We start from the raw sequence: 23,222 nt of genomic DNA, 5'->3' as shown, positions 1-23,222 counted from the left end.
ATCAGTAAGATTTTTAACCGCATCTTAAAGAAATATACTTTATTAAAAGAAAAACATATGTTTAATAGGGAGGGAAAGTAATTTCTACCTACCTGCTCCATGTTACTCTGATAAAGGAAAGGGAGAAGAAGGCTCACAAGCACTGAATTCTGACTCTTTTCTTGTATAAATTTGCTGATCCTGCACAATGAAACACGGTAATTTACTATTCCATATCAATCAAATCACCAGTATAGAGCAAAAAAGAACTCAGTCAGCACTAGTACCCTATCACAGGGCTTTGTCAGCCCATCCAGGCTAATAGACTGTACCCACCAAAATCATGGTATCAGCCCAAGCATTTCTGTACCTTTTCCGACCCCCAAGAGGCACTGGCTTTAAGTGCCAGCAACAGAAAAAGCTAGAATCAATTTCTGTAAACTTTTCACCTCAGTCACCAGCAACTTGCAGGTATTTTTAACTGTTCTAATTTTAAATAGTTTGAGACTTAACGTTTTTTAATTTGGACCTATTACAAAAAACCTCTTTCTTCCTCCTTCCTTCCACCTTTTTAAGTGTTTTGAGCTCTAAAGAATCACTTACTTGGAAAGTATACTCAGCTCTTTGCTGACTTGAGCTCTATACTTCTTCTTTTTCACCTTCTCCATGCTTAACATTGTTTTGCTGAAGTACTGAAGTATGGCAGGAACGTGAGGCAGAACCAAGCGGCAACCTAGGCTGAGGGTCTCTGTAAGGGATACAACAGTTAGCAACACCCAACTCCGCGCTGCAAGCAACAGAAGGGAGATCCAACCCTACACAAAGAGGGAAACGCAGACAAAGGAGGTTACATCAATGGAAAATCAGTGGGATCTATGAATGTGCAGGGCAGCTGACTGCTGGGAACATGCACCAACACTTGCTGAGACCGAGTCTACCGTGTCTGAGCTGGGACCAAGGAAAGCACACACAGAGAATAAAAGCTCTCCTCACAGATTTCAGTAACAGCCCCAGTAAGCGTGGGCTTATCAAAAGGTACCAAGGATGTTCCTCAGAGGTAGTAACCATCTCCTAAAATGGCTGGAGCATTTATAGATGTTGTTTTCTTTATTCTACCACCAACCTCTTGTGCAAATCAAAGCTGCCATAACAAGGGCACAGCAGTAAGTGCTCTTCTTTCCACTACCTTTGAGTGTTACAGGTGAAAGATGGCTCCACAGCATCAAACACAGCACACCACCACCCCTCCTGTCTACTACCACTCAAAGATAAAAGGAATCAATGGTATATCTTTCTTGTCAGGGAGCACAGACTAAACACGAAAGTGATACATGACCACATGCATATGGGGAGTAAGCCTTTACATAAAACTTGATGCTAGGCTCAGGGTCAAGTCAGTGATGCAGTTCTTAAAGTTATCATATCAGTCAAAGCTTCACAGACAAAACAGGTCAACACCACAAACATTTTCCTTCTTCATAAGGAATTTCTCCATGCTCAGGACCCTGACACTCAAATGTGGATCTCAACAGTCATTGGACAAGCAGGACTTTACAGTTTTTTAGCATGTCAAGACAAATTTGTACACTGACGTTTCCATCTCCACTGGGAGGTCTCCTTCCCTGGTATTTCTCAGCCAGTGCAAAGACAAGCTCATCATAATCTAACACCTCCATCCAAAGCACCCAACAGGCCTCTCACGACTCTTACGCAGGCATACCTTCTGTCATGTCTCCAGTGACCATGACAACACAGTCAGTCACGCTCAAACTGGAAACCTGCTCAGTGGGTTCAAAATCTGGGCTGTTGAGAAGGCTATCAGCTATGTCCATCACAAGACTGGATGTGGCCTCAGACAGATTCTTGGCTGACAGCACAGCAAACACATTTGACAGTATATCACACTCCGGGTGATCTGGTTGTTGCTTGGCCAGCAAGGGGAAATACCTGAGAGAAAGATTATAAAAAAGGCTGGCTGAAAATTTAAGTTCAGAACTTTATATATAATTCTTTTGTGCAAAAAGTCACACCAAAAGATAATGACTATCTTCTACTTCAAACAAGGAAAAAGCCCAAAAAATGAACAACGTCATGAAAAATAGAATGAAGGGAGGTTGAGAGGTCATCAGGTCCCTTTTCTTGCTTCAAGATAGCATCATCTAAACCTAACCCTTTCTCCACAGATGTTTGTCCAAGTCTTCTGTTAGTTTGCTCCTAACCTAATGATCCAAGACCATCTTTTTACAGAAGTTTGTATACAAGTTCTTCATGCCTACAAATGATGTGTCTTAAAACAGATACTGAATCTTCCTAGCAAAGGAAAAGCAGTGAGTCTGTGGAAAAGGCAAAAATCACTCAAGACAGCCAAGTTGGAATTTTTCACAGTGTCTGCATCAAAAAAAACCTCTCCTACAACTTTCAGTATCAGAATCTCAGTCACAGATTCTGTGCTGAACGTGCCCACATTCTTTTCATAAAATAGAAAGAAATAGGGAATCAAAAACCTTGAATGAAATTATATATTGTAAAACTGACTTGGCACCTGCTAAGACTAAGAAGTCATTGGTCAACACATGGACATATTCTAAGAAGTCAGCCCTCCTCCTCACCTGTCAGCTGGGTTTGGGCTACATATGTGCTTAAGTTGTTAATATATGGGAAAAGCAGCCCACTAAAAAGAGAGTAACTGCATAAATTGGAAAGCTTCCCAACTGCATCTGGACTACTATCAAAAGAATAATGGCCTAATGGGAAAAGAAAATATAAGTTCTGACACAATTATTCATAACCTGTTAGTGTGCTCTCTCTTCCTTCAATTTCGTGTACTCAGAAGTACTTATGCCTCTTTGTGAGGAGAACACTTACCTGGGATTCTTACTCCACGTGTGAATGAGTTTGAGCAGAAAAGTTGGAGAATACTGACCCTCTGAAGCCAACCTGCAGACCTAAAGGAGATAAAAATCAGATAGCAATGCAACACGAGTAGGTAAAGCCACTTAAAAACCTCACCTCTAACAAAGACCTCACTACAATCTATAGTTTACCTTTTTTAGAAAGTGATTTCATCATCATTTTTCCAGCTTCCTCAGTACTTGTGGAATCACTCTTAGATTATCTTACTTGTATTTATACACTATTCCAGGTACCATATTTGCCCTCCCCTTGAAACTGGCTCCCTATGGAGCCTCACATTTGCTGCAGAGACCTAACAACCTCTCCCAGACATACCTACGAGATCTCAAGCGCAACACCCAAACCTCAGTCCTCCCACACTTCCTATGCCGTGGCCGCGGCACCTACCATTCCAGCATCTGCTCTGTGTCTCCATGGCCTTGCTGCTATAAAAGCACCCCCTCTGCTCAAGGAGAGGCTCAAGCACTGCACTGCACCCCAGGAATGGGATCTCCTAACAGGGTTCTGTGTCCAAAACCACTCCACCTAAGAGTTGCCCAGCCTCAGCCCCACACAGTAGCTGCTGCTCCTTCACATGACTGGACACAGGCAAAAGAGACCCAGTGCTCAGGTCTGGCTCCCTCCTCTCTGCAACCCAACAGGCTGCACGCAAGTCACACAGCTGGGTTTCCACCCTGACCACAGCTGGACTGTCAGCAGGGCACTGCTAGTGAACACACAGGCAGGGAATGCTCCAGTGCATTCAGCGGCAATAGCCAGGATGGCGCATGTGGGGTTTGGACTAGCTCAGTCTGGGCTCAAGGCCTGCACGTAACAGAAAAGAAAGCAGGTCTGACCATCACAGCCAGGGTCTTAGAAAGCTTCTTCTCCTGCCCCCAAAGGCTGGTAATGTTATTGCTGTGCATAAAACAGAGCTTTTCTGAATGCTGTACAATGAAAAGTAAACTGTTAATCCAATCCTGCAGGAATGCTGCTGTGCAGGCTAAAGATATTGAGCCTCTGCAGCAAATTCCTGGGGTATGAAGGGCAGCAAACTCCAGTTCCAAGTACAACAGGCTTAAAACAATTTGCCCTCTCCAGGAATTTTTATACACCTTGGTTCCTTAAAAAAGGAAAGCACACAAGTCAAATGATTCTTCTGCCAAAACCAAATCTTCCTGCAGTTCACCAGTAGAGACTGCCTTTAGAGGGAGCTTCTGGATCACACTACCATCCAAGCTCCAAAACCCGCTCTGTCTTCCTGACATTGATAAGGACAACAGGACTTCTAACTATTTAACAACAATTTTACATCTTGTTCAGATTTACTCAGCGTTTCCAAACACAATACTCCCTGAAAGCATTAACTGCTTTGCTGACTTAAAGTCCGAACCACATGCTTGAATTGCTCTGGGACTGCAGTAAATGTTCACTGCTTTGCCCATGTGGCACCCTGGTCTTGAAAAGACTCCATGGACAAACCAGGAACATAAAACTCTCTGGTACTCAGCACAGTGAAATACAGAGCTATATGCACTGCCTGAAACTATTTTATGTACTGTTTGTCCACATACACATACTACACATCACACATTGTTACTGGTAGAGCAGAGAAACAGGGTAGGAGTAAACATACACAACATTTAGAGATCTGGGGTTTCCTAGACCACAGCAGTTACTCCTGGTGCTCTCTGACAGGCTTTTTTGCCGCAAGGAAGTTGGACATTTGGATACCTCAAAAACCTCAGTGGAAGAGCTCCGTTGGAGTCAGCCCATCTTGCTTGGTTACCCTTTGGGTGGAGGCCACTGCCTTTAGAGCAGGGACAACCCAGCAGCTGGTGCAGGCATTCCCTGATAACCTCAGAGCCCAGTGCACCAACACCACCAGCACAATCTCATTTTTAATACTGTGTGTTCTCTCTTCCCCTCACAATAGCGCATCTTCCCAACTCAGAGGTGATCTGAATTTCTCTGATGAAGGCCACAACCCTGTGCTTTGTCGCTGTGCTCACACGGGACTCCCAGCAAGCAGGTACAAGAGCACACAGCCCACTGACAGACCCTGCTGGGTCCTTCTTGTCCTGCAGCAGCACTTGTTTCAAGAGTCCCCTACCACAGGCCCAATAACCATCTCACAGAAAAGAAACAAAGTGCACCTAGAACTGACTAGTATTACTTCGCTTCCCTGAAGCATCCAGGGAAGAAGTTTGCTTCTGTGCTTAAAGAACAAAGAAATGGCATCCATTTTATTCAGACGAATTAATTTGTACTTCAGCCTATGATTTGATTCTTCCAGGACAAATCAGACATGAGCCAAGAAAATGGCCTTACACAGACACATCAGAATGCCAGAATCTGTCTGAGGCCGCATCCAATCTTGTGATGGACATAGCTGACATGATGGACTCCAGTGTAGCTGGAGTTCTCCGAATGGTGTATGTTATACACAAGGTGTTTGGAAGAACAAGAAATACTTACCTGAGGCCATACAACTGCATGGAAAACTGCATCAATCTCTTCCACACTAAAGCTGTAGGTCTCATAATCAGAAAAAAACTCTGCCACAAGCTTGAGTCCAAGACGTCTCAAATTCTTCAGTGGATTAATCAACCTAGGCTGGACCTGTAAAAACAAAACAAAACCCCAGTAACACCTTTGCAGAACAACTACTAACTATTTTCTCTGAAATTAAATACAGCAATTCATTGACCACAGATACAACCTTTGCTGGAACTATCACAGTGTTCTTCTGTTTTCTCCTGTAACTTGTTCACAGTAGCAATCTACCTCTCACAGCTGACCTCAATTTTTCTAAGAGGTGCCTATTCCTGCACTGAGTCAGTTACACAGGACTCCTTCAGCTCATGAAAATCCATGCTGACAGGTTTGCAGTAGCACCTGCCCTTTTTGGACAAAATGCAGAAAGCTACACCACAGTTACATTTCCAGTCCTGAGACTTAAATAATTCTCTTTTACACAGGAAAGGACCCAAATCAGCTCTCAAAAACAAAGTTGTACTTTGCACACTGAAATCTACTGGGAAGAAAATAAATCAACAGACAAGGAGAAGGGGGAGAAATAGAGAAGGCAAGAATATGAATCACTTCCTCCAGCGGCGCAGGGGAGGAATATAGAATTTGGTTACAGGAGGATGCTTCCTGTACCCGTTTAGCAGTTATGTTCCATAGCCTTTCTTGGGGAAAATATTTCAGTAAGAAAATCAGCCACACAGCTAATCATGAAGTTATTCATGCACTGCTGCATTCTGACTCTTCTCCCCGAGAAGAGTCCTGACTTGAGTAACCTAAAATGCTTCCATACTGTGCAATGCAGCTCACAGCACAAACATGAGGTAGCTCCCCAGTGCAGAGGTACTGAACTGCAGTCTCAGAAACAACAGAGCCACATCAGAGCAAATAAAGGCTGTTGTCCGAGACTGGACCTATGTCTTGCATTCCTCAGAGTCTCCAGTACATACCACGATCCCCCAAACAGAATAAACACTTACATCTCTTATTTTGCAAAGCAGCTTTGGTGTCAAAGCCTCACTGAAAGACATGACTTTTTTTTTATTTGATATACCTATGGACTTCTGAAGACACTACCCTCTACCATGCAATACACTTCTATACCCCCTTTACACCCAAAATCACAGGTAAAAAGACAAAGAGAAGATGGTGGAAAATGTACCAAACTCTTGCCCAGGACCTCCTAGGTTGGGCTGAACATGTACTAAAGCTGTGCAATCAGCTTCCAGGCAGCAAATGAGCTGCTTGAGGGGCCAAAGAAAGCACAAACCAGGCTACTATTGCTAATGGTGACACCCAACCAAAATAATTTTGGGTCTCCCGCTGTTCAATCGCCATAAGAGCAGTGCTCAGAGATCGAGTCTTTGAGAGGACAAAGAAACTCAATGCTGAACACAATCAGTAGGAAATGGTAAATGAGTAATTTGGCTTAAAATGGTCAAAGTTGATGTTTAACTCTCCAGGCAGTATCAGCCTGCAATAAATTACTCTCAAATTCCAAGAATGTCTTCTAATCATTAGCCAAGATAAACAGATTTCTCACACTCTTCCTTGAGCTTTTAACATCTCGTGGGCTAATGAAGTGCTAAATTAAGTTCAGACAAATGACAGACTGTCACTCCGCACATTACATAATGATGACAGGATTACCGTAGTAACCGTGGCAAAATGTGACTATCCCAGCGATGAATGAAGCAGCTTTTAAAACTCCTTCCCAGTTTAAAACATGTAGGCACATGCAATCCATTGCTTAAGTCAGACTATGGGATGCTGCTGTCCTAAAGTTTGCTTATCCCCTTCATAAATGAAGACAGTTGCAAGGTTCTGTGCAGCCTGCAGGCAACTATGGGACCTTGGATGCCGTGTTTGATGGACTGTTTCCAAGGCAAGTTCTAACCTCGAATGCTCACAGATGGGTCTTGGCAAGAACACACGTGCATGGTGACAAAACATTCATTACCTAACACCACTTGCTCAGTCTACCATCACAGAATTACTTTCAACACACCACTTGCTCAGTCTATCATCACATAATTCCTTTCAACACCTCAGCGATGATGATGACTGTGCAGTTTGCTTGTTTCGCACCTAATATACAGTCAGGCTCTGCACCGGACCAGACGAGTTTTCCTTTTCCTATTTGGACTGAAGCCTGGCAAAGGCACTGGTTTCAGAAAGATAGAAAAGCCTGGCTCAATGTCATAGTTTCCTAACAGCTGGCAACAGACCCCCTTTGAGCTGGCTGAGCTAGAGCTCAGGGATCTCTGTGCTGCTGTCCTGGGCACAGGGCAGCAGTAAGCCAACATACCCCATCTTTAGGTGAAGCCAATCTTTAACAGAATGTTTTCCTCATCTGACCCTTTCTGCACGTACAGCCATTGCACAGCAAGGGAAAACACATTCACAGTGCTCTGCAGATACCTGGCTGAAACCCAAATCGTGACACTGGATTAGCATGATTACTCCTGATACAGAGCTGAACATGCTTCTAGTGTGCTGAAAGCATGGCTGGTAGCCATGTTGTCCCTGTGTCCCATGACAGGACACAATCACTGTAGATAATCACTGTGATCATCCACAATGCTGAGCTCCCCTGGGGTCTAGCACTGCAACAAAACACCTCAAAGATGTTTTGCTCTAAAGTCCTCAGGCAAGGAACTTTAAATCCTCTCCTTCCCCTGCTCAGATGTTTTATCCTTGCAGCCAAGCAACTACATCTTTAAGGCCAATTTCAACTTCCAGCCATAGAATCTTGTTACATCCTTACAACAAATCACTTAGCTCCCCCTCACACCCATCTCTCCACAGAGCAGGCAGGTAGCAATGCACAGAGGTCACCTCCAACTCTCTCTTCAGTAACTCAAACAAAAATGCAGTCCAAAGCAGCTTTCTAAATACATTTAATCTGCCTGCACTACCTGAGCCCTGTAGCGCTTTCAGACAAGTATCATTGGCCTCTGTTTTGACAGACATCTAATTGCTAAACTTCACTCCATGCTGGCATTAAACTTATCTTTAGCTGAACCAGTGAAGGTGTGTGTACATGTGCAAGCTAAGGGGAGGAGGAGGGAAAGGAATTTAATTTACATGTTTGTTTGTATATCATTTGCATATATTGTACCTTCTCTCTTTGCTGGAGGATGCAGGATACCACAGCCGTCATGCAGAGCAGAATCTGTAGAATTTCAGGCAGGTACTGATGGATCAAATGTCCCATGTTTTTCAACACAACTTCGAGACCATTGAAGAGGCTATGCTGACGCCCAAGAGGCAGGACTTTAGCTAAATCCAGCTCTGACATACTTCGAAGCACTGCAGTCTGGCAAGGCCCTGCAATAGGCAAAGGGACAGCAACTTATCTAGAGAAGCCCCATGAAGATATTCACTACCAAAAATAATTTTCAATGAAAAATAGTATCATCTGGCCCTAAATTACAGATCCTCACATTCAGCTTTTTACATAAGGACAGCTGTAGGTATCCATCTCTCTCTGACACTCAGACATCTCCCACTGCTACAGTACCAGAGCACTTTACAACCTTTGTTTATTGCCATCATATGCAGGCTAGCTTACAATGCTAGCAATTGCTCATTCCTGGCCTGCTACAGCTTACTTGCACAGCTGTGGCAGTCATTAAGTTCTTCTGACCTTGAACCTGTAAAACAGAGCAATCGTGCTTTGTAAGAAAAAACTCAAGGGAATCTCAGTTCTTATCAGAAGTTTACTTTCATCCTTCCAAGGCACTGTTAGAGACAAACTGAAGCACATAACAGTACTAAACATATTTAACCTCCCACATCTCTACAGGTCAGGAAGTAGCATACCCCCAGGTTCTACTGCCTGTACCTACCATTACTGAATTGCTTCACAGCTTCAAAGAGTAGATCCAAGAACATCCGTATCTCTTCGGGCAGTGAGCCGGCAAGAAATCGCAGAACGATTGACATGCGAGTGCCCGCCAAAGACTTGCCCTGCGTTTTGCTCCCCGTTTTGTTTCTCATTCTGCCATAGAGAATTCTTCAAGAGCCAAAAAGAGGTTGCATTAGCTTTCAGCAAGCCACCTGCTTCCTAACCTCTTATTCTGCAGGAGAAACTCCATATAAAATATTCTCTAGCGAGAACAAGCTGAGTGGAAGTCCCCTCTTCAGGGTCTCCACTGAATTACTACACATTGCCCAAAACCATCCCAGTGAAAGATCAGCTTCTGCTACGACAATGGAAGCTTTGCTGGAGACTTCAGGTATAAAACTAGTTGTCTGCACAACTTGCATCACTATATCTTAATAAAAGTAAGTGGCAATACTCGGTGAACTGAAATGTTCTCACAGTTCTCTGTAAGGCTTAGCAGAAACAGTATTTACCAAAATGCTGTTTTTAAAGAAAACACTATTTGCATAACACATTACATAAATGTGTTAATAAGGAAACCATACAGAACATCACAAACTAAAGTCATCGAACCATACCATTAACCATAGGTTTATCTCAACTGTTTAAAATGAGAAGCAGCAGCATTACATCTCTGCTCATGCTACTTTGACATGAAACTTTTAAACCCACACTTCATGACACACCTCATAAGAACAGGGATGAGATCTGGTCGATGCTCCATTTTTACCACTGCGGTCTCCTCAGAAATACTGAAGTGGACTATTTCTTCTTTAAAACTCTTGTCCTCCAGTAGCCTTTGCAAATTCTCCCTGACAATAATAAACATTATTTGAGGGCAGGTAGGGTTATAAAAATAAACAGACACACACACATGCATCTATATCTAAATTACCTACCTATCTAATCTATGCTGTATATAAAATATTAAAGTACTATGTTCCCACCCTTTTATCAGAAAATATTTTAAAACCCAGCAAGTTCAAGCTAATTATGTAGCAAAGTACCTCCTGGACACATTCTGAAGCGATTATTCAAACACAAACTACAGTTTTTATGCTGTTGCTTTGGGTGGTTATGATTCACCGCTATAAAAGACCCCTTTGAAAATGATGCAACTACTAAGCACGCACTATTCTGGGACAGAATGAAAGTGATGCCATTTTCCTGAAACCCAAAAAGAGACACTGACCAACCTCAAGACCTTATTATTTCATTTTAGATAGGAAATATACGGCTGGCTAAAATTAAAATTTATACATACGTCTTCAACAAATACAGGGAAGGATCTCTCTTTGAGGCAACTGACCCCCAGCAGGCTTCTGATATGACAGCAGGCTCATTCACAGGTGCTAAAATAATATAAAAGCTTTTACCTGTATGGCAGTAGATGAGGATGCTTGTATGTCATTATACAGTCAAGAGCTATTCTCTGTACACTTTGATCTTGATGGGACAGTAACTGCAAATGACGAAAGAAAGAAGTTGAGTCCCTGTCTAGAAGACAGAAGTGCTTATTGAAAATAGTGAAACAACCCAAAGGCTCCAAGCTCATGGACTAACTTATCAAAATGAAACAGAATGTATGTGTTGCCAGTATAAAGCCAAGATGTGAATACACAACAGTCACTCATAAAAAGTGGACACGGCTGCTGGTAGCTCATATACACTTCCCCCCCCATCTACATAGGATAGTTATAATATTTGGTTTTTCGTAATTGTCTTTTGGACCACCGTCAGCTTGCGTTTTCAGCCTCCAAAACCAGTTACCAGTTAGGTATTTGGGAAGACCGGATTAAAAAGCAGGCTACCCAAACCAGTAAGTGATGAAGTAATCTCTCTTCTTATGTCAGGCTGGTTTTCACACACTGTTTCGACCTTTACACATCTGTTCAATATTTTTGTAAGAATACAAGCAAACACATGGACCAACTCTTTTCCTAAGCAAAACTCTGAGGTTCACTGAAACAGAGTGGATGTTCTTTAGAGATTCTCAAATCTGGGGACTAATGAATGGACCTTCCAACTCCCACACCGGGTACCAGATGAAACCCAGGGAACTAACAAGTTCATGCCGCTTAGTACAGTTCTACAGCCCACTGACCGCAGCCTCAGGGAACACAAATTGGGAACAATTAGAGCAAACCCTAATGATCTCAACAAAGCCACAAGTCACGAACCAAGAAAACCTAGTAAAATTAATAAAACACCCTTTTAAGGAGTGTAGGATAAAGACTTACAATCCCTCTTCAGAGGCCTATTTTTCACAATCCCTTCAGGGAAATCCCTCAAAAAGGAATCTTAATCAAACTGAGTATTCTTCAGGAACAAATTCTGTTTTCTTTATTTGATGCAAAATGATCTGTTGTTCACACTGACCCTACTCTTCATAGATACAACACTGTAGGAGAAGGACAAATCTCCTTGGGTCTTCGCCAAGCGTTGGATTCAAAATCCTCTTCCAGATCCTGCCGTGCAAGTGGAACAGACTCCCTCTACAGCCACTCCTCCACCTTGCCAAAGACTACTACTTGTCTGTGCCAGATCTGTTTGCATGAGCCGCTCCTGACAAACTAAGCCAGGTATCTCACGCAGGTCTTTGCTAAAGGGGCTCATATCAAGTGAAGCCTGCTAGGAAGCCCTCTCAACGACAGCTCCTTTTTCAGCTATCATGCCTGGGTTCGGAAAGTGACAGGCTTCTGCTGTCTCAGACACTGCATTCAAATAACAATGAGTTCACTTATCAGCAGTAATTCTAAAAGCCAGCAAATAGCATCACCTGGGTATATAATGCGTTCAACTTCTGCTCCAGATACAGCGCACGAGGATTCGAGAATTTAGAGAAAACTTGTAAGTGGGCTATTAGTTGCCTGTAAAACCAAACAAAAAAAAAACAACAAAACTTTTTTAAATGACCAGAAGAGAGAAACCTGCATTATCATAAACAAATGGAGACCTTTTATTAAAACTGATTAACAAGAAAGAAAAAAACCACCACACAAGAGGATCCCTAGTCTACAGGCCTCCATTTCAGAGACACAGTGAGAATTATCTTGTTCCCTCTCCTAAGCAGCTCTTTCCAGCTGTCACTTCACTGCACAGAGAAGGCCATTTCCTCAGTAGCTCTAGATGGGCTCAGCTTTTGACAAGAAAGGAATACAAACAGCCAGGATGCAGACTGTGCTGGACTTATGCTGGGCTGCAAGCACAGATGGGACTCGGTTCCTCTAGAAGTGGCTGTGTCATCCCACATCTGCCCTACGTCCACTTTGTGGGAGAGGAGAGAGATGACCGGGATAAGGAAGGTGTGAGATCTCCTCTACCATATGCGCTGTGGGGCTGGCAGAGGCTGTCCTCCTCCAGCTGCTCCCCCTGGTAGTTTACACTGAACTCTCCAGACACTCAGCTGGGCCACTCTCCCCCATGGGCTCGGCCAAAGGACGAGTACAACACCTTCCAGCAACCCCACGCCGAGTTTGGGGCAGGCGTGGGTCCTCCCGCTGCCTCAGCCAGACCTCGTGGGCCGCGGAGTGCAGCCCCACCAGGGCTCTCCTACCGCGGCACAGGCCTGACTGCGTGAACTGTCCAGGGTGAAGGCAAAGGGAGGTCAGTCCAGAACTCATTAACACACCTCCGGTAAATCTTTTACGCCTTTGGTACTGCTACCAGAAACTAATGTTCCACTTCAGCACATGGACATTTTGAGATGGAGGTTGAAAAGGAAAAAAAAACAAAACAAATCCAAAAAACTTGGACTGTCACTGTATTTTAATTCCTGCTAATTTACAGATACAAGCCAGAATGTGGGAACAAAATGAAACACCTGTAAGACACCTGGGATTAAATGACAATTCAGGTTACATATCAAATACTTGTCGTGTTCCAACATGCAAGGTGACATTTTGAAGTTCTCTGTCATTACAAGGGCCATCCTTTGCAGAAAAAGTGGCAAACTACAAATCTTTATGATGTATTTGTAATGGACATTTGACAGAGGTCACCAGGGTAAAAAGACTCTGGTTAGACAAATTGTGGAGAGTTCATACGAAGAGTCACTTTCTCCATGTATTCCGCGCTGCAAACAATGACATTACAATGGCATGTAGGTTCAGTCTAAACCACCACCAAATAAAAATCTTTGTCCCTAAGGCGACGACTGGGACCAAGATTTCTAACAGGTAGGCAATGGCAGAATCCCAATATTAAAATACCTAATTGAATAGTCTCATTTTTTGAAGTGTTTGGCAATGCTCGTGGTTTTAAAAGACCAACAGATCCACACAGAGAAGCCAGGGGAATGCAGGTACAGTGACCTCTGAAAACTTCAGAATGGCTTCAGAATACCACATAATTTTTGCTTAAAGTAACACAAACCACAGACTGTCAGCAGGTAATGAGATAATGATAAAGCCTGGGCAGGGTCTTTGGATGTTTAGTACTGTGCAGGCAGTTTCTGACTCTCAAGTGCTTATAAGCCACTGAAAAGTTATGAAGTGCAAGCAAAAGAAGAAAAATGAATATATATAAAAACATAGCTTTTATCTCAACATGAGCTACTGAATCTGCCTTTCCATGAGAGCACTAGCAAGGCAAAACTAAAAATACTCACTTAGCAGCAGCTCTTCTTGTTTTCTTTTTCAGTAGTCCTACAGTAATCTGTTCCCCTTCTTCCTTTTCTTCTTCCTCCTCCTCCATAGCAGCATCATTCACCTCTTCAGCAGGTATTTCTTTTGCTGCTACTGTACCCCTAGTTTTCTTTCTAAGATCCTGAGATGGAGCCACTAATGAATCTGCTGGGTAGTACTCGTTTCTGTGTTTAAAAAAGAAAGAAGGAAGGAATTAAGCAGCTTAGCATTTTTCAGGGTTTCAGGGCGAGAACAACTAAAAACTCCACAATCCACCATTCTCATCGGTAATGGCACTGTGTCTTGCGAGACTATATGGCTAAAAATTCCCAAAGAAGAGTATTTCAGTAAGTATACGCTTCTTGGCCTACAAGTTAGAGATATAAGGCAGTGACCAAATATATTAAAGGAGACTGGAGTTACCTGGTGGAAAGGAAAAGAGACACGAATCGCTGAATTACTAGAGGTCTGTAAAGAGGTTCTGTGGAGGGCATGGGGGTTGTGTTTGCTTGAGTGGGCAGGTGAACAGTGAGTATGGCAGTGTGAGTAAGTGAGGAAACTAACCTACTACGATATGGTTCAATTTTTCCAGGAAGGCAAGCAAAACATAGCTTTTCTAATCATAGAAAAGGAGTATCAGAAACCTTCCCCTGCCGCAAGATCACATCGACCCCACGTGCATCATACTATCTGATATGTGCACACATGCAAGCACACCACTGCTCTCCCTCCAGGGGCAGGAAATTCAATCAGCCTCTAACAAAACCAGTATTTTCCCCATCTTGAGGGAAAATATTTTGGTCTTCTGTGATTCCATATGAAAATGTATTTTCATTTTTAAAAAAAGTTACTTTATTTCTACTGAAACCACTCTCTAATGGTGTAATGAGTCTGCGACAGTGGCAAGTCAATAAATGAGAGACTAAGCAGCAGAAACGTACTGCCAGTTTAACTTCAGCCTGCTTCTTGTGTGATGTCTCTAACAGCATCCACATTTCAATCAAAAGGTTATCTTAACTGGAAAGAGACATCTCATCAGCCATGCATTCAGGAAATAAAGTCTATAATGGGATAACCATAGTCTTAAAGCTCAGCAACGCACTGAGAGCAATGTGTCCTCTCAAATGAAAAATAAATCTTACTTACCTAATAAATCTCAAAAGAAGTGGGGAAAGTTCCCTCGACCTAGGCTCCACTCTGTCTGGAAACTTATCCAGTGCTTTCCACAGTAGAAAACGGAAGTTTGTGTGGTCCAGCCGCTCACTGCAATCTGTTCCAGTCCTCAGCTGCTCCAGGAAGACAGTCCCCACCCCTCCTTCTGGCATCTTCTTGCTTTCTGTTTCAGCAATGCTTTCTTCCTGTTCATCTAATTCATTTTGCAGCTCCATTTCTACAGAACAGATGAAGAAAATCTCTTCAGGTTACTTCATTATCACCACTAGCAAGGGATCGGTCCCCCGTTACATAAGTAATACTTTTGGGGACAGGTACCTGCTCAGACAACTGTATTTAACACTGACCTGGAAGACCTGCATTGCTTAGAAAGTATTCTAGGATGCCTTACAGCCCTGATGCGTCTCAGTTAAGCTCAGTTCTCTTGAATAACACAGAAGCCCACAAATGGCTGCATGCTTATGGCTCTATCATGAAATCATAGATTCCATACACCCATAGCTAAACCTCAAGAGCACACCCAAGACAGACACTGTTTGCAGGAATTCCACTGAATCTATGCAGCAGAAAGATGGTCAGCCCCATTATACAGGTTTTGTCATTGCTCCTGATCAGTCTGGGCAGAGCCAGCCTTAAGCAGGGATGAAACTGCTGCATGGCTTCCTGCAACCTGCAACTCCCTCCTGTAATGCAGGTGCCTTTTCTACATACTTCTTGGTGTTTAGGACAGGAGGAGACACTGACTTCTCCCAGGCCTCTCCATTCCTGTCCTGGACATGACACTGGTAGTCAAGAGCCCTGGTTCTGAATTCCCCCATCACATGTAAATTTGGGGCACATAAAAACGCAGTCATGTCATTCACAATTAGCTGGGTTACTGTCATAATAAGATTTAGGATCCATGACTTACCAGCATAGGTAGCAGCCCTCTCCAAATGTTCATATAAGACCTTCCAGAACTGTTTATTCTCCATTTCCTTTGCATAAGAACTAAAAAAGCATAAGACAGCACAAAAGTAAAAAGAAAATAAAAAAAGCCATGCATCAGTAGGCAAGTTAACAACTAACACAATCAGAGGCTTCGATCACTGCTTCAATGTGGGTGTCCGAAGACAGGACATCTGCACAATACAGCTGTAGCACTTCCTTGCCTTTACTCCTGGATCCCAAATGTCAATTGTTATTAAAATAATCTGGTTGCACCTCATGACTTCAAATGAACTCAAATGGAGTAAAAATGTTCTCAAGCCTTCTACTGACTTCTATACAGTAACATCATATAGAACCAAAGGAAGAATTAGCATGGACACATCTTTTGAAGAGCTGGTTTAATATTTTTTTTATCAATTCACTAGTCTGAAGGGGGAAATCCCATCCTTTTTAATCATACAACGGAGGGGAAAAAACAAGAAGATAAAGTCATGCTGAAAGCAGACACCTGAGATGGGGAAACTGAGAGGGACTTCTCGCTCCTTTAAGCATTTGTGAAATACTAATCAAATCCTGCTACCTTTGAGTCAAAACTCTGATGCTATTTGACCACATTTGTTACAAGTTCTCTTTAATAGTAAGAAAAATCAGAAACCAAGTTAAAAAGCAAGAGTCTGCACAGGTTGTGATTTATTTGAGAGATCAAATTAGTTTCAGAAGATTTCACATGAAGGTTCTCATGCACAGATCTCTCCAAATCGGGTATTTTTACCTCAGCTTTTGTGTACAGAACAATAGAAGGAATGTTCTGTGAGACAACCACAGATTGCAGCATCCAACTGCATATACTCACGTTACGAGTTCAATTACAGGATCCCAGAGAGGGCTGAAGTTAATGTAAAGCATTCCCAGTAAATACCGAAGAGGCACCTAGAATGGCATACAATACCATCTTGTTGAGATGTAAAAAACAATAGTTAAACACCAACCAACCTCCTCTAACCTTTCTTCCTCTCGCAGAGGAAACTCTGATCAAAGAAGTCCTCAGAAGTACTACAAGTAATGAAGCAAGCCACACATCTTTGTCTCATAGCTGCATGAGGAAATCTATACCCTATTTACTGTAAGCCGCACTGAGATCTAGTCACCACACCTACATACCATGAATGTGCAAAAAACAGTTCAGCACAGCAGATGATCTGGATCGCCTGCCTCCCCCTCAAACTTCGGGGATCCCATAGCAGCATTAAGGACCTCAGAAAGAGGAAAGTTTGCCCTGAAGAGCCTTCATTGCAGTAGGCCTAGAAGCATGTCCTCTGGACTGGCTCCTTGCTGACCTACATGCAGTAGGACTGACCTACAACCCTTCCTCACAGGAGCTTACAAGTCAAGGTAAAAAAATTATACAGGTACAGCAACAGCCAGAAAAATAATTTAAAAACCCCTCCCACCAAATCCATGATAATTTTGCTGGTTTTGGCTGGGGTAGATTTAATTTTCTTCATAGCAGCTAGTATGGGGCTATGTTTTGGATTTGTGCTGGAAACAGTGTTGGTACTTCAGGGATGTTTTCGTTACTGCTGAGCAGTGCTCACACATTCGAGCCAAGGCCTTTTCTGCTTCTCACCCCAACCCTCCAGCAAGCAGGCTGGGGGGGGAACGGGGGGGGGCACAAGGAGTCTGGAGGGGACACAGCCAGGACAGCTGACCCCAACTGACCCAAGGGATATTCCAGACCACAGGACTTCATGCTCAGCATATAAAGCTGGGGAAAAAAAGAAGGAAGGGGAGGACATTCGGAGTGATGGTGTTTACCTTCCCAAGTAATGGTTACACGCGATGGAGCCCTGCTTTCCTGGAGGTGGCTGAACACCTGCCTGCCCATGGGAAGTGGGGAATGAATTCCTTATTTTGCTTTGTGTGCACGGCTTTTGCTTTACCTGTGAAACTGTCTTTATCTCAGCCCACGAGTTTTCTCACTTTTACCCTTCCAATTCTCACCCCCATCCGACCGGGGAGGAGCAAGCAAGTGGCTGTGTGCTGCTTAGTTGCCGGCTGGGGTTAAACCACAACAATCATTTAACTAGTAAAATTGTGACCCTTCCAACATCTAGAAAGTAAGGTCCCCTTTAGCTCAGCAGCAGAGGAGATTCAACAGTCACAGGCATGCAAGATTTTCACCCTGCAGCAAGATCCCAAAGCTAGGCTCTCCAAAGGCCAATGGCAATCCTACCAATGTTCAACCATGCTGAGGGTATGGCAATGTCATGGTTTTCAATTTGCTCACGACTCGCTTCTCCCTGGAATCATTTGCCTTCCTTTCCATGATATCAAAACCTGATTAATCTGGCTGTGGGCCATTTATCTAGATATCACTGTTCTTCTACTAAATATCCAAGAGAACACAATAGTCCCAAGGACAATGGGAGCTGTGATCCTTACTAGCAAGTAAGTTTTCTAAAACCTAATCCGGGAGCTAATTGATTTTTTGATGAACTCTTATTAAAAACTCTCCAATCCGTGTGATGGAATAAGAACATTCTCTTGGAATAAAGGAATGCCACAACTGCTTTTTGACAACTGCTTACCTCCTGCAAAGATCCACTTGGTATTGCAGACTGCACTATATCACATCTTAGTTTCCTCAAATGCAGAAGTTTCTCTCTGTAATCATTCACTGTTGCTGGCACAAGTTCTGCTTGGAGCAATATGGCAAATACTGGCTGCAGTTCCCCTGTGCCATCACCCTGAACAAACAAGTGACATTCATTTTGTTAGAGTATCCTTTCCTCTTTGAAAGGTATTTCAACAAAACTACAGAGTCCCAGCCATTTTGGACGGAAGAACAAAGTCAAGGGACTTGCTCTGTTTTCCACCACTTAGGCGCCAAAACTCACACATCTGAAAACATCAGGAGGCAGGGGCACAAAGAAATAAAACGGGAATGAGAATACACAAAAGCAGAGGACAACCTCTACCAGACACATGCTTTGTTTCTGCAAAGTGGAAAACTGTTCACACACAACATCAAACACAGATGGCTTTGAAATGTTAAATGAAAAGTTTTAGCCCTACCTCAATCTGTGTAGAAGGTGGATTCTCAAAATGGTTTAGAATTCGAACAGTCAATAGCCGGACCTATCCAAAGGGGAAACATATGTCAGAAGCATGCAGGAGAACGCGGGCTACAAACACGCCTAAATAGAGGTTTATGTTTTGCACAGGAGGCTGATTTTGCTAGGTTCCTCCTAGAGTTCAGAAACAGATGAGCTCCTGTAGTCTAGCAGGCAATTCAAAATTAATATATTAGGCTCCTGATCTGATTCACCTCTAGGGAAGCATGGCAGCCTCTTAGAAATGGACACAGTCCTAAACAGATACTACGGAAGGAATAGCTTTACACAGTCTCATGTTTCTCCCGTCAGCCTTTGCCATTTAACTCAGTTTACGTAAATTACATTGTTAAAATACAAATTATCTTGCGCATGCTCAAAAAAGCAGATTACCTTGGAAATACCAGTGGAAATATTAGGATGCAACTTCTCAAACAAGTCCATTAGGTTCTCTTGGGAAAGGGGTTCCTGGCAGCCACACAATGCCAACCTCGTGTAATAGAGATCAGCCAAGAGCAACGCAGAGGGGTCTGAAGGGAAAGTGCTATAACAGAGTGGTTTATTAGCATACTAACAGCACTGCAACAATACAGATATTCGAAAATAAGGCAGCAGCAATGGTAACAATATTAAGGTAAAATTCCACACGACTTCAGACTCTGCTGGCACCAGCAGACCGGTGAAGTCAGACTTCACCAGCATGCTGGCTTCCAGCCTCAAAGCCCAATTACCTGTGACAGCCCAAGAGGCATGAGATTCCTCATTTGTACTAATCGGGCTTGTCAAGCTGGGGCTAGCAGGCTAGGCCGACACACACAGAGCTGCAGAAAACAAATCTGCATATGTCAGACAAGGGCTGCTGCTACTGCCCAGGTGCCCAGTCAGTGATCAACTTCAACAGAAAAGAAATAATCCAGGCTTAGGTGAGGCACCAGGAATCCTGCCAGCCCACAGGGAAACCTCCTTCTGCTACCTTACATCCCTTGCTCCAAGCGGGTTTCACACCCCCAGCCCAAAGCTGGCAGAAGAGCACTAGACTGAAGCTCCCTGCCAAGACTTCCTGCCTGATCTGGGCAAACTGCTTCATCTCCATCGTGCCTCACACGTGGGCACCATGACTTCCTAACTGAACAGGATGTTTTGAAGCTCAAGCCACCAAAGACTTGGAGATGCTCCAGCCCAAGAGTGATGGGAGATGACAAGTTCAGCAGGATTTGCTGGAGAGAGATTAATGGTCTCCCTCAATCCCTTCAGCCACTCAGTTGTATGTGCTAATTATAAGTAGAACAGAATTATAATAAATAAAATGGAGCATACAAAACCTCCTCCCGCTGTGGAGCAAGCACACACATGGGTATGTAAGGACATGGAGGAATCCCAACACCACCAGCAGACTGCAGAAGTTCAGCCTTTTGACACAACTCAGAAAGTGCTGTTCCTGTCTCTTTTATCATTATAATGTAACACACAGTTATTAAGTGTAGTGCTCCTACGTAAAACTAGAACCAACGTATTTGACACTACCCTGCAGCTGGCTATGAAAGCTTCAGTTTGCAGAGAAAACACCACTGAACAGGCACTACACCTACCTGGCTCTCCAAACAAACAGTGTCTACAACATTGCTACCTTAACCACAATACTGAAGCAACATGCCAGCGTAACAGAATGGGCAACACACAAATTGGAATTTAACAAGCCCCTACATAAAGGCAAAGTCAACTCTCTGCCGTACCAAGGAGAATCACGAAGAATCACAGAACAGGCAGAGTTTACTTACGTCACCAAGCTCTTGACACGCTCCACAGGTAACAAATGGAGTATTTCAGAAGACTCCGCCAAACTAAGAAGAGTACTTACAGCTTGGCAGGCCACAAACAGGCTTCCTGGAGCAAAGAGAGAAGAACAGCCTGTATATTTACTCAGCTCTCACTGACTTGTGTTTGTATGTTGTTTAAAAAAAAAAAGAACTCTGCCCTGCTTCGTCTCTTCCTAAGCAGAAGAAACACTGTTCCTAAACAGGCAAATTAAAGAAAGTTTTTAAAGGATGTAATTTTCTTACACGCTGCCAGCTGCCACAGAAAAGAAAGGGAAGTGGGCATTCATTTCCCGTTTATTCCTTTGAAAACGTCCCTTTACTCCAAGTTGCTTAATTCCCCAGGTGTGTGCCGAATGCTGCTCACCATTAACCTCCGTAAGGAGCGCCTCAAAGAGAGGAGAAGAAACAGCAAGTAATGGCAGGATGAAGCTTTCTGCATCTATAGTGTAACGGCACAAGTTCCCAGCTGTAATCTGCATACCATTTGGTAGCAGTAGGTCTGTGCTGGACAAAGACAGCAGCTCCCACCTCACTATAGACACACTTATATGATCAATAGGGTAAGCACTGCGCATACAGGCAGTTACCCCTGAACAGCTGCCAGGGGTAACTTGCTGTTGCTCTGTCCCAGTTCACAAGCCTGCTTCCCTGCACCCCACAGCAACTGTAGAAAAACACCCAGTTCTGGGATTTGCACTTTGCCTCAGGCCTCGGAGGCCAGGCAGGTCAAATAGGGAGCACGGGGCTGGGGTGAGCCTTGCACAGGCAGTGAGAGGAGACTGGAGTCCCAGTAGGAGGTGAAGGAATTGTAGAGATCGTGGAGCTGGAAAGAATGCTGGAGGATGAAGAAAGTGTCCAGGAACCCTAGTTTTGGGAGGAAGGTGAGGAAAATCAAGCAAAGAAGTGTAGGATGGGACAATAGGAGGCAGGAGCCTAGGACTGAGGTTGCATTTGTTTTCTTTTCTCTTATGGGCAAAGGTAGAAATAGCAATGTGCCTCTTGCACACACACAGAGCTGGTGCAGAGCTGCTACTACTGCTGCCAAAGATGAGACCCAAAGAAAAGAAAGTTTGGGTATTCCTTTTTTAGAATAAGTACATTGCCACTAAAATAATCACGATAGCACGCAAATCCTGCAAACAGGATAGAAGAAAGGGCTAAATCAAAAAGGACCATGCTTGACAATGACTAGAGAAGAAAAAGCAGAGCCAATTGGCGGATACATTTAGGAATGTTAATAAAGGGATTATAAAGGGAAAAGGCCAGACTCTAGACAAGCCCTTTCAAACCAAAGAACAATGAACAATGAACCCGGGGCATTTCAATACTTGCTTATACTTGGGCACAAGGCCAAATACTTGCAATCGCCCAGATTAACTACTGCCCTGCCCAATGCAAGCTCAGTTAAAACATTTCTTTTCTGGACAGAGAGGGAAGACAACCAGCGACCACCCATGCCTGGAGGAAAAATGCAGCATTTTAGAATTGGTGCTGTGACTTCGGTTGGAGATGGTGATGTCCCAAGCTTTGCACTATGGGTTTGGAATAGTCTAATTGGAGCTTGTGAGTCAATAGTCTCTCCTTCACTTGACTGCTTCAACCTGGACCCGGTTTAGATTGATTTCCATCCTCTTTTTTTTTTTTCCCCTCTCACTTTCTTCTTTTCCTTCCCAATTATCTCTGTCCTCCACTTTGCAGAACATCTGTCACCCAATTATTATTATTATTATGAACAGCAAACACAGAATCGTTTCCTGAAGGGCGTTTCCTCTCAAGCTTTGTTTTTCTAATTTTACTTGAGCTGGTCAATAAATTTGCATACAACGCCAATGCTATTCATCTTCATGCTCTGTGTCATCAGAATAACTGCTTTATATTTTTTTAAGGTATCAACAAAAACCAAATAAACAGGAAATAACCATAACTGACCTTTACAGAGGCTTCCTTTGTCAACGGCTGTGAAGAGAGAGTCTATAAAACTTGTCACACGGGGCAGAATGTTTTCTTTGTCCATTGGTCTGTCCAAAATAAATGGGAAGATTTTTATCTCTATGTTATACTGACACCTACACACATATGAAAGCTTTCTTTCACATCTATCTTGTATTAAATTACAGATAGCTCACCCTAAGTTTGAAACCCACAGCAAACCATTTTTGCTATTTCCAATTCACAATTTAAGTTGTAGCATTCATTGCACCTTCTTTCCAACTATGCTTTCCATACAAGAACATCATAATTATTGAACCCCCCCCCCCCCCCCTTCCCCAGGGGG

General features: G+C 43.3%; 1 protein-coding gene across 1 annotated transcript in view; it reads right to left on the bottom strand.

The window, feature by feature from the left end:
- UTP20 (UTP20, small subunit (SSU) processome component, homolog (yeast)) overlaps nt 1-23,222 on the bottom strand; it is a 62,924-nt gene that overhangs the window by 27,899 nt on the left and 11,803 nt on the right. The window contains exons 14-32 of the mRNA XM_010561989.1: nt 22,877-22,965; nt 20,909-21,014; nt 19,524-19,674; nt 19,093-19,155; nt 18,606-18,764; nt 16,871-16,947; nt 15,998-16,077; nt 15,061-15,304; nt 13,899-14,099; nt 12,069-12,159; nt 10,666-10,751; nt 9,976-10,101; nt 9,252-9,418; nt 8,522-8,730; nt 5,350-5,493; nt 2,845-2,924; nt 1,700-1,926; nt 583-727; nt 93-180 (exon numbers count right to left, since the gene is read on the bottom strand). Coding sequence (XP_010560291.1) covers nt 93-180; nt 583-727; nt 1,700-1,926; nt 2,845-2,924; nt 5,350-5,493; nt 8,522-8,730; nt 9,252-9,418; nt 9,976-10,101; nt 10,666-10,751; nt 12,069-12,159; nt 13,899-14,099; nt 15,061-15,304; nt 15,998-16,077; nt 16,871-16,947; nt 18,606-18,764; nt 19,093-19,155; nt 19,524-19,674; nt 20,909-21,014; nt 22,877-22,965 — 2,533 coding nt within the window. The remainder of the gene's footprint in view (nt 1-92; nt 181-582; nt 728-1,699; nt 1,927-2,844; nt 2,925-5,349; nt 5,494-8,521; nt 8,731-9,251; nt 9,419-9,975; nt 10,102-10,665; nt 10,752-12,068; nt 12,160-13,898; nt 14,100-15,060; nt 15,305-15,997; nt 16,078-16,870; nt 16,948-18,605; nt 18,765-19,092; nt 19,156-19,523; nt 19,675-20,908; nt 21,015-22,876; nt 22,966-23,222) is intronic.

Source organism: Haliaeetus leucocephalus, unplaced genomic scaffold (genome assembly GCF_000737465.1).
Source record: "Haliaeetus leucocephalus isolate CR32 unplaced genomic scaffold, Haliaeetus_leucocephalus-4.0 Scaffold151, whole genome shotgun sequence".
In the NCBI taxonomy this organism is placed as follows: Eukaryota; Metazoa; Chordata; class Aves; order Accipitriformes; family Accipitridae; genus Haliaeetus; species Haliaeetus leucocephalus.
This window is presented reverse-complemented; position numbering and strand designations above follow the sequence as displayed.